Genomic DNA, 14,459 nt, shown 5'->3' with positions numbered 1-14,459 from the left:
GGAGGTGGGAAAGAAAAGGGAGGATTTCTTGCATGTGATAATTTCTAACCTCAACTTAAAGCAATGATTCTTTTGTTGAAGCTGAGGCAGAGAAATGTGAACACTTGCCCCATGGACAGGAGGTGTCTTTCTTCCATCTTCCCCATGGTGCCTTTTTAAAAAGCTTTCTATGCTTAAGTAATACACTTTCATTGCAGATGTATTTACAAAACTTACTTAAGCTGTTAAGACTTACTCAAGCTTACTTTAAGCTATTAAAAAAGGGTATGAGAAGATCTGTCCCCAACACTCCCTCTTTCATATGAACATGTGGTCACTAGTCCTCCTGACTAGGCTATTCAGAGGTAGAGTTATTTAATTAAAACTTTTATTTGCCCCAGGCATCCCTGATTCTCTTCTAAGTATGTTATTTGTAAAGGAGAGAAAGTAAAGTGTGCCATCGAGTCAGTGTCAACTCCTGGCAACCACAGAGCCTTTGGCTTTCTTTGGTAGAATACAGGAGGGGCTTACCATTGCCATCTCCCGCGCAGTATGAGATTATGTCTTTTAGCATCTTCCTATATTGCTGCTGCCTGATATAGGTGTTTCCCATAGTCTGGGAAACATACTAGCGGGGATTCGAACTGGCAACCTCTGGCTTAGTAGTCAAGTCATTTCCCCGCTGACACATTCCCCCCCCACCCCGGGCACAATTGATTTAGCTTTGCTACTTATGCCTTCTCAAAGGGAGACTACAAGGACATAGCCGTATATTTCAGAGTCTCGGTGACACTGTGCCTATATCCTTCTTGGTCTGTTTCCTTTGCCAAAACCCTTGTTATGCATTGGAAGTGGTGATGGATTACACTTTAATGTGGAGTACACATTTGATGTGTGTCTCTGACAGTGACCATTTTAAGACGAAGCCATGATGTTTCCTAGTGGGTTGAAAAGCAGTGCTTGCACCATCTGTCATTAGCCTAGCCTAGCACAGAGCTTAGATGTCTTGAGAGCCTTTCACTGCCAGTGCTCCTAGGCTTCCCCTAATTATTCTGCAAAGCATGTAAAAATGGCACTCCAGCTGCTTCACTGACTTTTCCTGTCTCTCAGATTCAAACAGCAACACACAAGCTTTGCTTCCTCCTGTGATTGTTGGTGGAAAGATATTCTGCAGATCATATACGCTTGTGCCTAATTATCTCTCAGTGTGTACTTTGTTTAAAAAGGATTTGCACAGCTATTTATGTTTTCCAGTAGAAGCTAACTTTGCCCCAAAGGTGCACTCCTTCAGTTTTTCTTTCACATTCTTCTTTGCAGCATCAACATTCTCAGCCCCCTTCACACACACTCACCTATTGCAGCATGGAAGCTGCTTTATTTTGGTAAGGTCCCACATAGATGCAATATGTTTGTGGATATTTGAATTACATGGGTCGAGCCAGTCTGGGAAGCAAAGACCCACACGGAATATAAATGTTTTCAATAATAATAAATACATAAATAATAATATGATTCTGCCCTAGTCAGTGAATTTATACAAAATTAATCCAGCATCTTCTCACCTTCCAAAGTGAAGTAAGACATAAATGGGAAAGAATGCTGCAGAAGGTTCTGATTTCCACATATACTGGGTGGTGTTTTGTTGTTGTTGTTTGTTTTTTGCAAGAAATAATTGGAGCAAAATAAGAAAAGTGATAAGAAGAAATGGTACATTTAAATTTTGAAGTATGCCTTTTCTTAAGTTAAACAAAGACACACCTGCTAAATACAAAACATTATCTCTTATATGATCACTGCTATAATCTTTACTTGAGACTCTGGCGAACCCAATCTCCCCCTTCCGTTGTGCAATAGGAAGTTAGGCAATATGGTAATCCAAAAAATGTCTAAATGAACTACATTTATTAAAATTCAGGAAGGGAGACAATGTAAAAACTGAAAGTTAGTTATTGTAACACATTTAGTTTATTGTAAATAGAAAAATAATGGTTTTATGGTATGCTTTAATTACCATACACATTTTAAAAACAATAAAATTTAAAATTAATGTTCAGACATGCTTGCATAAATACATGTAACCCACAGGGTTCAGAATCACAATTCAGTGCAGTATCTTAGGAATCGTAGCTTCAGATAAAGGCGAAATTTTTGAAAGGTTGACTGTCAATATCCCTTTTGCTGTCTCTGTGCATCATTGCTATGCTATTTTATTGCTGCTCTTACAATTGTCTAGATCATCTAGCTTGACTTGGGGGAGTTTTTGTAAACCAAGAGCTTGCTTATTGCATTTTAGACATGACTTAATTTATCTTCAGAAATTAGGGCTGCCAGGAACCCCAGCGGATGAGGAGGAGAAATGGAATCTCTCCAAGCCCCCATCCTGGCCCAGTGCATTCTTGGATTGCACTGGATCACACCCCTCCCCAGGCATCCTTTGGTTCAGTGCTAGGCTGCAAGGGCGCACTGAATAGGAGGAGGCTTTCTCCATGCAATTCCAAATCCGGGGCAAAGGATGTGGCATTTTCTAAGTGAACGTGATATTTCCTTTGCTCTGTTTGGTGTTCTGTTGCATAAACACGGCATTCTCGATTTCACGAACTTTGTGGTGGATTTGCAAAAGGTCAAGGACAGTGTCAGAAAAAGATTAATGTTTGGATCAGAAAAAGATGTCAACAACAACAACAGATTGTTAAAAGCTTCTCTTGCCCTATTTCCTGAATCAGAATAAAAAGGCAATGCTGCTCCTCACAACACAGCAAGATGAATGTGCCCAAAGCTTTTTTCCCGAACACATGGCTTGGGGACTTGATACACACATGGTTTCCATGGCTCTTGTTTAACATGTCAATGAATGGGAGGCACAGAGTACAGACACTTCTCCTGCAGCTCTTCATTCCAAGAGCCTTAGTTCCTATAACTGATTTGTCATAGGAGCAGAATGATAGACCATGTTATGTGGCATGCAGACTACACAGAAGTATATTGAACATTACTGACTCCTCAAAAAGAGGAGTAGAATTCAGAGATGGAGTGACAGACAGTCACTCTTACGAGAAACAGGCATATTACCCAGGCCCAGGTGTCCACCTCAGCATGAAGGAATAAAAACTGTATAGCTAATCAAGGAACACCATAGCACCATCTCAAAGGCACTGTCTTCATCAGCAATTGATTGGTTTTGAATATGGAACACCACTTGCTCACAATTTGCTTTTGTCTTGTTACGCCAAACTGCTAATGCTGTTCCCACTTTAAGTGTACTCCATGGGTGCCACTTTGAATATATATATGGTCTGTTTCCTGCCCCATATGTCCCACCTCAGACGTTAAGATCTTCTTTGGAGGCCCTGCTACAAGTGCCCCTGCCAGATGAGGTGATGTGGGTGGCTACTAGGGAGAGGGCCTTTTCAGTGGTCGCACCCCGTTTATGGAACAGCCTCCCCTGTGAAGTTCGCCTGGCACCATCACTCTGTTCTTTTAGATGCTAGTGAAGACCTTTCTGTTCACTCTTTCTTTTTTTGCTGTTTTTTAAATTGTTTTTTAAATTTGATTTTCAAATTTGAAAATAAATAAAATAAATAAAATAAAATAATATATAATAAATAAAATAATAAAATAAATAAATTTGATTTTAAAAAACAATTTTTTAAAATTATTTCTTAGTGGGGTTTTTTTTTGGGGGGGGGGTTGTGATTTGATGCATTTTATTGTTTTAATGTTGTGTTGTGAGTCACCCAGAGAACAATTTGTTGTGGGGTGGCTGACAAAGATTTATTTATTTTATTATTATTTTTATTATTATTTCTTGTTTACACAGACAGGTGTTATTGACTGGTTTGTTTTATCCAGACATCGAGTCCTTCCCAAGGACCTGGGATGGCTGAATTTTATTATCAATATTGTTGTTATTATAGATATCGTTGCAGAATATAGGCTGTTCCCAGTAAAGCTGCTTTTTGTAATTGGCTGGTGGTGATTTCTGTGGCTCCTAAAGTGTTGAGGTGCTCTTCAAGCTGTATTGGAATTACACCTAGGGCGCCAATTACTACTGGGATTATTTTGGTCTTCTTCTGCCATAGCCTTTCAATGTCAGTTTGTAGATCTTTGTATTTTGTTATTTTTTTCTATTTCTTTTTCTTCTATTCTGCTCTCACTTGGTATTGCTATGTCGATTATTTTGACTTGTTTTTCTTTCTTCTCGACTACAGTTATATCTGGTGTATTGTGTGGCAGATGTTTGCCTGTTTGTAGTCGGAAGTCCCATAATATTTTTGCATCTTCATTTTCTATGACTTTTTCAATTTTATTGTCCCACCAACCTTTGGCTACAGGTAGCTTGTGTTTTTTGCAGATGTTCCAGTGTATCATCCCTGCTACCTTGTCTTGCCTTTGTTTGTAGTCCGTCTGTGCGATCTTTTTACAACAACTGATTGTAGTACTTTGTTTCATTGGTGTTTAATAGTTTCTTGTTATTGACCATTTTAAGTGCATCTTCTTCACTGTCCTTTATATATTCTTCAAGGCCTCTTTTCTCCTCCTCTACTGTTTGATGGACTTGCATCATCATCATCATCATCATCATCATCATCATCATCATCATCATCACATGAGTTGCAATAGATGTAGCAAGGGGAATGCTTGCTATTTACAAAGGGCTCATTCTATGGAGACTTGATAAATAATCTCCATAGGCTCAAGGGCCTGCTTCTGTATCACAACTACATCTGCCAGTCATCAACTCCAGTATTAGATGGTTAGCCTGTGCCCAGATTTTGAAATTTCCAAGTGTAAGTGGAGAGTCACATAACTGAAGAAAATCCCTTGCGTACAGAAAACCTAGTTTGTCTGGGAACAGGGTGGGGGTCTAATGGCAGGCCCTCTCAGAGCCCTGGGGCCCTGGCGCTCTGGCATTTGCCCAGGGGTTTTATGTGCTTATGCCGGGCTTGTGAACCTGCATTGGACATCTACTGTCCCTTTCAGACCTGCTTCAAGAACATGTGCACCTATTTGACACATGCATGAATTAAAGCAAAATATATATTTTACAAGTTATGGATGTGACCAATTAAAATGAACAAAAACTAAATGAGTATTTGTATTTTAAAAGTTTGGGGGGGGGTTGTGGGAAGGGAAACAGCTTATTCAATGCTGTAGTATATGAGGGCAACATCAAAAATGTTTGCTACTACACAATTTTGCAATAAGTGCTGGAAATTTAAGACATGATTCAGCCATAGTTAAACTCTTTAAGAAAGCCCCTTTGGTTTTAATGGGAGCACTCTGAGAGCTTTAACTGTTCCCCTGAAATCAATGCAGTTTAAAAGGGCTTAATGTTGGCTGGAGCATCTCTTGGCTTTTTTGTTCTGAAATGAAAGCTGTGATTCTTGGGGTTCTACTAATAGCAACAGTACTACACAGAAGAGCTCAGGCTTGGGATTACAGTGTGCTTCTGTGGTGGAAATGGACTGCAGTTGCCTCTGGAGATGTTCACCCGGGGTATTTGAGGGACCGCCTGCTCCCAAGGGTTGCTGCCCGCCTGACGAGGACATCTGAGGGGGCCCTGCTCCGGGTGCCGACAATGAGGAAGGCCAGGCTGTCGTGCACTTGGGACAGGGCCTTCTTTGTTGCTGCTCCTAGACTCTGGAATGCTCTCCCAGTGGCCATTCGTTCCTCGGACTCCATCACGGCTTTTAGAAAGCTTGTAAAGACTTGGCTTTTTACCCAGGCTTTTACATAATTTTACTGCGGCTTCTGTGTGTTTTTATCTGTTGTATTGTTTTTATGGCTGTTTTTATATGTTTTTAGCTTGATGTTTTTTATTGCTTTTTTATTGTATGTTTTAATTTTTGTAAACCGCCTTGGGGTTGTGTTTTTAACGAAAGGCGGTATAGAAATGTAAAAATAAATAAATAAAATAAATAGTGCATTAGATCTAAACTATGAGATTAAAAGGGTGTGCGTGCCATCCCTTAGTAAAGCATGAATTAGGACTGTTTCACGTGTTATATGGGCATTAAAATACAACTAAGGTGTGCATGTTAATGTCAAATAACCAAAGAGCTCACACATATTTGCTCTGACTTAGCTGCTCTCATTGCTATTTAACTTTGGTCTTTGTTCTCATGGCTGCTGTGTTTTCAAAGCATCATAAACAGGATCCCGATTGAGTCAACTTTTTATAAATGACCCTTGTGTACCTGTTAACTTGGATGTCGTCATGAGAACTTTATCAGATAGCAGCACATAATCCATGTCTTTCTAAGAAGAATTCATTTCCAACATTACCTTTTCTTAGGAATGTTTGTGAGCCTCCTTTTCCCTATAACAAAATAGCAGACCGTCACTCCACTGTAGAATAAATAGATTGTGGTGCAGCAGTCCGGGTGATCAAAGGAGAAACAGGGACTGAAACTGGAGAAATGCTTGCAGGAGCAAACCTATATTTGGGTGACTGTTTAGGGACTAATTGATTGATTAAATGCCATCCGAAACACTGGGGCCTAGACAACAAGTTCCTTTAACCTCTTCAGGATGCCATATTTGCATATATACAGTTCTGTGATGCACACTTGCACCCTCTGTCTATGAAGTCTAAAGTCCATCTACTTCCAAATAAACATTTACACATTACGATAAATATGTTGTGTGTGTGTGTGTGTACGTGAAGCTAAATAGCAGCTTTGGTGCAGGGGTTGGTGAGGATTGGGGGATATTTAACATTTACATCCCATGCCACAGACCCAGCAAAAATTTTGCCCCTAAAGTTGCTATTAACCCCAGAAGGGAAGCTTCCATTAGTGCCAATGGCAGCTTCCCTCCCAAGGCAAACAGTTTTAGAGATGGGATTTTCATTGTAACTGCAGGGCAGGAGGCCTGTCGCCAATGGCTGCTATTTAGACAGCAGCACAGAATGCACAGTATGCACACTGTGTAGTTTGGCCCTTAATGACTCACTGAAGAAATGAACTGCTTTTTGGTTTTGAGCAGAACATTTTGGCGACTCAGATGTGAAGCTGTGATTACAGTTGAATTTCCAGTAGAGCAAATTGTATAAACTACCCCTGAGGCAATAAAGTAATTTTACTAGGAGAGGGCTTGATCTAGCTCTGTACTGCATTTAGAACCTCAGCTGCCCACTACCTGGTTTTTCCTTTTTGTTCTAGATAGTTTCATCTGAAGTGGCATAAAACATTAATTGCTAATGATGCAAAATGAGCCTCACAAAAGCTATCACTTGGTGAAAGCAAAGTTCATAAACTCTTTCGGCAGATTAGTTGTATAGTGACCAAAATGGGGGGAAATCCCTTGTTTCCCTTTAAAATTTGAAGTGTCTTTTTGTTTTGAACATGCATATGAGAACAGTATTTGAACCATGTATCCCTTTCCAACACCTGAACTTAAGTTCTTTTATTGATTTTGATTATATGTCTATCATCTGTTATTCTGTGTACTCAGAGCAGCTTACAGCATTTTTTCCTAAATGTTAATACTTCTGTCCAAAAGGGGTTCACAGTCTATCAATAACAGGACATAGGCAAAGAGATAAAAGGCTCACATTTTGCACTCATGTTCAAATTTTACAAGTACATTTTCAGTGAGCAACATCCCAACTAAGTTAGTCATCACTAAGCCCCATTGAAATGAATGAGGCTTAAGTTAGCCATACCTAACTGATCTGATTGATTTCCTTGGTGCTTAGTCATGACTAATTAGACTGGATCCTGCCCACTTATTGAATGCTGGAATAGCTGCACAGCATCCCAGTCCATGTACCACACGGATGACTCTCTGAGTCAGAAATCATAATCATAAAGTAGCCCTGAGGGAATGTCAAGTGTTGCACTTGAGGTACATCTTTTATGTAACAGAAGATACACCAATGTTTTGACTAATATGTAGAACTATCCCCTGAAGAACCATCAGGATTAATAGCCTCTACCAAGCCACCTATACCAGAAAGAGCAGTTTTCTAGGATGCAATGAAATAACCACTTTGTCCCTTGAGGGTTCTACTATATTGGAAGACAGCCTTCAGAAACCTGATCTATGTCTGTTTGCTGAACACCCACATATAACCAGAGTGACTTTCACCTCAACAGATATTGAGCTCATTATTTTTTATTGATGAAAATGGTGTGGTCTGTCTCCATGGCTGCAGTCCCTTGGAAATTCTAACATTCTAATATCACTTTGAGAGACAGACTGGAGTGCAGATCTGGAGCCTCTTTCAAATGCATGAAGTGGTGATGATGGAAGGAATGAATCTACATATCTGGGCTTTCCAGCATGGCTCTCCCTTGTTTATCACATAAAGTCTGTGGTAGTCAGCAGGTTCCTGCACCTGTAAAGGCAGTTTCCATTGCCTTTACAGGTGCAACATATTTAAAATAAATAAATAGACTGACCAATGGTCTTGGTCTGACATCCTATAAGTCAGCCTCATGTGTTCTCGCACTGTGCAGGGTGGTTGTTGTTTTTAATTCTAGTTTTTATACTAAAATAAGAGAGGTTGGGTTTGGTTTTTAAATTGAGGTGCAACTACAAATTAAAAAGTGAAGACCGCAACGTGGTATTAGTTTAATAATCAGATGCTTAATCTAACTGTAGTGGTTTTTTGCATGTAATCTGTGCCCATTGTCACATCTTGTCCTGCTTACTCATTCACCCTATCCATTTCTTCACTTGCTCTCCCTTTCTCATGCATGTATACATACTCACATCATTCACATTTATAAAGACAGACCTCTCTGCTTAATGTACGGTATGTATATGAGAGTCATATGTGAATGTCATGTATTGACCAACACTTCATGTCATGTTTTTTACTCCCTTTTCTGTGGAAATTGTTTCTGCCAACAGCCTTACCTGCTAGATTATGTGCTTAGAGTTGGAATGTTCATTACGCCCCAGCAGCTGATAGGGGAGTGCTTATTTCAATAAACTGAAGCCAAAGCTTTTAGAACCTGTATCTACTGATGTTTCAAATAATGCAACCTGTTTTTCCTTGAGGATTCCCCCCCACACACACACTTTCAGTCCATCAGTGGCATCTGATTTGAGAATAAATAAGGAGCTCTACTTGTCCTGCAAATGTACAATCTATGCTTTAGTTATATAACTTATTTGTATTTCTACAGCCACAGTAAGCATCCTAAAAGAGTATGCAAAACTGACTTTTATTTTGCAAATAGATATGTACAGATATTTCTACCTAGCAGCTGTTGACACATGTACATAAATCAGATCTGAAAGCTGTAATCTGTTTAATTGGTAGGTAATGCAGCTTAAACTTTAATTGATTAATCAGCGGGCAAAATATATTGGCAAGACAGAGCAAAGGACAGATGTTTGAGAGGGTTTTTTCCCCCTCAGGCAATTTTAGTTCTGTTATGCCACTGTAGTAGAGAGAATAAATACTAAAGGCAGTCTTCCTTCCTAACAAAAAGCTTTTGTTCAAGTTCCTATATGAGGCTTCTCTATCTAGTCTAGATATGTTTAAATTTAGTTGATCAGCTCAAAGGCAAATGATCATCAAAAACAATAACTGCTGTCCAGTAGAACTGAAATCAATATTTACAAATATTTCAGATGTTGAGTGCGCATTTTGAATCTGAAATGTTTACATCAGTATTTGAAATTCAGATGTTTTATACTTTCTGACATCCTTTTAATGTTTTAGTAAGTTTCAGATCAACCCTTTCTGTCAGGGCCCGGAAGGGTTAGGACAGTCTGGGGTCCTTTTTCAGCACAGGCTGATATAGATCAAGAGGCCAGCGGAAGTTTTTTTAAATGGGCTGGTGGCCAGGTAGCAGGTTAGGCAAGTGAGAATGAGAGGGCCAGAGACAGACTGTTGTTGCTACTCAGACAAGTTGTCCGGACTGAGGTTATGAGCTTGTATGAGGCCAGCCATATAACCCTGGACAAAGAAGCACCTTTTAAAGTTGGCGCCTCTTATATTTAGTGGGGGAGAACAACTGTCCCTGTTTAGCTCTCATGGTCTTCCAGCCGGCAGCTCTGGTGTCTCCCTTGAGTTTCTTTTTCTTTTTTTAGATTGTAAGCCCATTTAGGACAGGAAACCATCTTCTAATTCCTTTTGCTATATAAACCACTTTAGGAACTTTCTTGTTGAGCAGTATATAAAGATTTGAAGTAACAACACGTTGAACTGGGCCTGATCACTGAGACTTATCATAATGGCAGGAAATATTAGTGTTGCGTAAATAGTGGAGATCAGTTGCCCTTTTCCCCAGTGCTGAAAGAACAGGTAGTCAATCATTCTTTCTCATATTTTAGATTTTGAGCCCTTTGGGGACAGGGATCCGTCTTATTTATTTGTTATTTCTCTGTGTAAACCATCCTGAGCCATTTTTGGAAGGGCAGTATAGAAATCAAATGAATGAATGAATATTGTTTATGACAGTATTGGTATGTTTTCCAGTTACAGGCTGAACTTGACCAAGAATATCAAGACAAATTCAAAAGACTCCCATTGGAAATTCTGGAATTTGTACAGGAAGCAATGAAAGGCAAAATTAGTGAAGATGGAGACCACAGCTCTACCCTTTCTCTGGCTTCTGATGGTGGGAAACTGAATCATAAACCCGTACAAAATGAAGAGCTAGAAGAGAATCCAGGAAAAGTATTTGATACACCCCTCTAACTACTGCTCCCTACATTACTGTGGAACAGCAAGTCACCACCTTGTTCTCCAGATAGATACTCTCCTCTTGTACCATCCTTTTCTTGGCCATTGGGCAGCTTCAGCTATGGAAGACATCTGTAGGGACAAGTGTGCATTTCTAACAGAAGCTGTTGGTGAGGATATTACATATTTGCAGGCCTTTTATGTTTTGTTAGCGTGCTTAAAAGCTCTGTGCAGTCATAAAGGGGTAAATTAGCTAAATGCTGCCCTTTTTTTGGCCACATGTGCTCGGGAGGTTTTCAAGATATGTGCACTGTGTGGAGCTTTCTGGGGGACCAGTGTGTTTTGCAAGTTAAATGTTCATAGACCTCTCTGAGAAGCAGCAATGCAAAATATTCCAAACACGTTGTCCTAACTTACTTTAACCATTTGTTTCCTCCTTTATAACTGCACCTTGAAAGCTTCTATCATCTTAATACTTGCACTGATTTTTTATTTTATTTTATTTTTTGGTTAGCAAGCAAGCACCAGTAGCTAGCTTGCTTTGTTGACAATATATCAGACAACGATCTGCTGCCAAGATATTCTGTTGAAATTGTGGTATCTAGCATAAGTTTCCAAGCTGAAATCTCTTCAGGAAATATACATGTATTTGTATATGCTTCATACTGATGTGAGTTCATATAGATATGTATAGACACACACATGCATAAATCCCAATGAATGGACAGAGCATGTGAGTTTTTGCTAAGAGCCTGCTCTTGCGGCAGAATGTAAAGTTTCAGGGATAAGAAATAAATTTTGTAGATCAGTGATAACAGCTGGTATTACTGCTAAGCAATCATGAAATCACAAGAATCTTTAACAGTATTGTATATTGCTTTAAAATATAAGTTTGTGATTCAAAAGTATTGTTTTCAATTACTTTAATGTTGCATCATGTGATCAAATTATAAGAATGTTTTTAACTATAGTATGTGACATACAGACATCTCTTCCATAGTGTGAAAAACTGTATGGTATGCATGTAGAAAATGCCATCTCCAAAATGTATATAAAATACAGATATTTCAGAGCTAGAACATTTGTTATCTGAGGGCGGGGGATTTATTTGGGCAGAAGATACAATGATACAGAAGTTCTGATCCTGCAATTTATTTATACAGTTAACCTTAGAGAGGTTACAGCCCCTCCAAACTAATAGAACTACTTTGTGGATACTATTGAAACACTAAATTTTTGTCTCATCATAGCAAAATCATTTAGTACATAACAGCATATATGTAGTTTGCTTTCCCTCAGGAGTTCAGTAGAAATAACTTATTTTATTTAAATGTAAGCAATAAATAGAGATCAAACTTAAGTTTCAAGTTAAATGATAAGTGTACATAGGGAAATTAAAACTTTGGCTGAGCAGCTTTTGTTTTTTGTTTTGTTTTGTGGTGTGTTTTGGGGGGTATTTTTTGTTTTTGTTTTTTTGCTTAATTTACAGCACACATGGAGAAATGTTGCACACTGTTTGAAGAGTATATAAAAGATAAAATATACTCTGCTTACAATGCCTGGAGTATTTTAGGGTGCATAATTCTAAACGGAAACTTTCATTTTGATTTTAAGAATATGACTCCTGTCATTTATTGTACTTTTGCACTTTGAAGATCAATATTAATATTAATCATTAAATAAAATAAAAAACCCTGGAAGGGTCAAAGTTTAATGCTGCATTTTATAAGATAAAGGTTAAATAAATTTGTTTTAAGTTAGACAGGATATAATAATTGCAGTATTTACAGAAATTATAAGGCAATTTCTTTGACATGCTTGTATAGCGCAGCTTCCAATCAGCTACGAAAAATACTGATGAGCTTTTTAATTTATGAAATAAAAGTTAATGGTTTGGCAGAGTAGATTATCAGCTGTGGTTGGTTTTCAGTACATTTGTATTTGACCATTGACTGTACTTAGCTTTTTTTTATATCTGTACAGTGCCCTTTTTGCAGTTGTAGTTTAGTGTGTAATATTGTATATCTTGCATTGTTCAAATTTACAGTGATATATCATTTACAATTAATATTACTTGAAATAAAGTAAGGTAATGACAAAGGAGTCTATGATGTAAGAGTCTTGTGCCTTTTATGTATTGGCCTTGTTATGTGTTGAACATGTGGAAATAATATACTGTGGTCATTTTTGCTTTAGAGGATAGAGCTGCATTGTATTACATTGAATACAATCACATCACTCAGATCTCTTCACGCTACTGAGAATATTTTTCTTTTATCAGCTTAAACTGAATTTTAGCTCATAAAACACCAGACATTTTGACTCTAACACAGTTGTAAGAGATTATTTTAAGAAGACTTAAAAGGGACATAATTTGCCTTCCTTTGAGACTAATATTGCTCTTGTACATTGGTATGTACACTGTATGTAATTGGCTGATTGGAAATAGTTATTTGTTTTAAACTGGGGGGAACCCGTCTAATTTAACATGTATATAATTTGGTTTCTCAACCTTTTAGATGCATACTTCACATTTTTGTAAGAATCCTATGCAATTTCGTGGCATGTTGTTTCTTCCACTTGTAATTTTATGTGCTTTCATCACAGATCTAAATAAAATTTCTTAACACAATCTGTATTTTCTCTCTTCACTGACTAACTTCCAAGCATCCCAGCATTTTGGAAAGTTTTCCCTGCAAAGCACAGCCTTGGGGAAATGTGTTGTATGTTCCAGAGCATACACTCAATTTATATGGGAGGAGGGCTGTAGTGGAGGGTGGGGACACTCAGGGACTTCTCAGCTTCTCTGGCTGTTGGGGTGGGCATGGCCATGGGAGCTGTCATGGAGAGTGCCTGCATGTCTGAATTTGCAACTACAACACTGTATGGGAGGTGACAATCTGTCCCACAAAAGATCCACAGACAAACCACCAAGGTGCTGGTGACAACAGCCTAACAGGCCTAGCCAGTGCCCAGCATGAATTGACTGTACAACTTAGAACTATGTCCCAAGGTCTCTAGTCCACACAGGAGTTCTGTACCAAATATGCAAGGGTTTCTCAGAAGACAGAGGTGAGATGGAAAGGTTCTCTGAACGTAGAAAGTATAAAATCCACTAAATTATAAAATAGTCAAAAGCTCCCTTAAGCACCCAGCTTTCTCCTCGAGCATTAATTATATCCTGAGAAACCAACTGAGGCTAGAAGATGAGATGAGGTCCTTTAGAGTTACACAAAATTCCACTGAATTGTTTTAGCTCCCTTCAAATGCACAGTAGTTAACACTTGAAGAAGAACCCCCAAATTAACTTCAAATTTTGCATTAGGCAAAATGTCAATGGCAGCTAGTTCATCCCATTGTTCTAGAACTTATGCAGGTGGGAAAGAAGCAGATGATGATGGTGGAAATAACAAGGTTACTCAGAGAAATAAGACTGCTAAACATTTTTCTTTGGGTAGTGATGTTACAGACCAACATCAACTACACAATCTTTAGGAATAAATAATTATTTTTCAGACATATATAAATCCGGTAGTCACAGAGAGATGTCTTGTTTCTCATCTGTAATGAGGGACTAATTAAGAAAAGTCCTGCATGATCTGTCAATATAGTCCAGTATCCTGTTTTCAACAGTGATCTGCCACATGCCTCCAGGAAACCCACAAAGCATGGCATTAAGGCAACAGCCCTTCCTGCTGTGTGCTGCCTCAACAACTGGTATTTAGTGGCATGCAGCCGCTGAACCTGGAGGGTACATTTATCATGCTTAATGGCCACTGATTAGACCTATCCTCAGTTGTAAAGCCATCTATGCCAATGGCCTTCACCATGCCTT

The 14,459-nt window shown here is 38.7% G+C and overlaps 1 protein-coding gene across 24 annotated transcripts in view; it reads left to right on the top strand.

Annotated features, from left to right (window-relative positions):
- Positions 1-13,256, top strand: part of PLCB1 (phospholipase C beta 1) — an 807,198-nt gene extending 793,942 nt beyond the window's left edge. For 22 of the 24 annotated variants that reach the window (XM_053284740.1, XM_053284741.1, XM_053284757.1 and 19 more), the window contains one exon: positions 10,418-13,256. In XM_053284740.1, coding sequence (XP_053140715.1) covers positions 10,418-10,639 — 222 coding nt within the window. In that variant the 3' untranslated portion in view covers positions 10,640-13,256. The remainder of the gene's footprint in view (positions 1-10,417) is intronic. The other 2 variants (XM_053284748.1, XM_053284750.1) reach the window with 2 other exon arrangements.
- Positions 13,257-14,459: the final 1,203 nt, after the last annotated feature.

The sequence above is a fragment of the Hemicordylus capensis genome, chromosome 1 (assembly GCF_027244095.1).
Source record: "Hemicordylus capensis ecotype Gifberg chromosome 1, rHemCap1.1.pri, whole genome shotgun sequence".
Classification (NCBI taxonomy): domain Eukaryota; kingdom Metazoa; phylum Chordata; class Lepidosauria; order Squamata; family Cordylidae; genus Hemicordylus; species Hemicordylus capensis.
The sequence above is the reverse complement of the archived record's forward strand: the minus strand, read 5'-3'. Positions and strand labels throughout refer to the sequence as shown.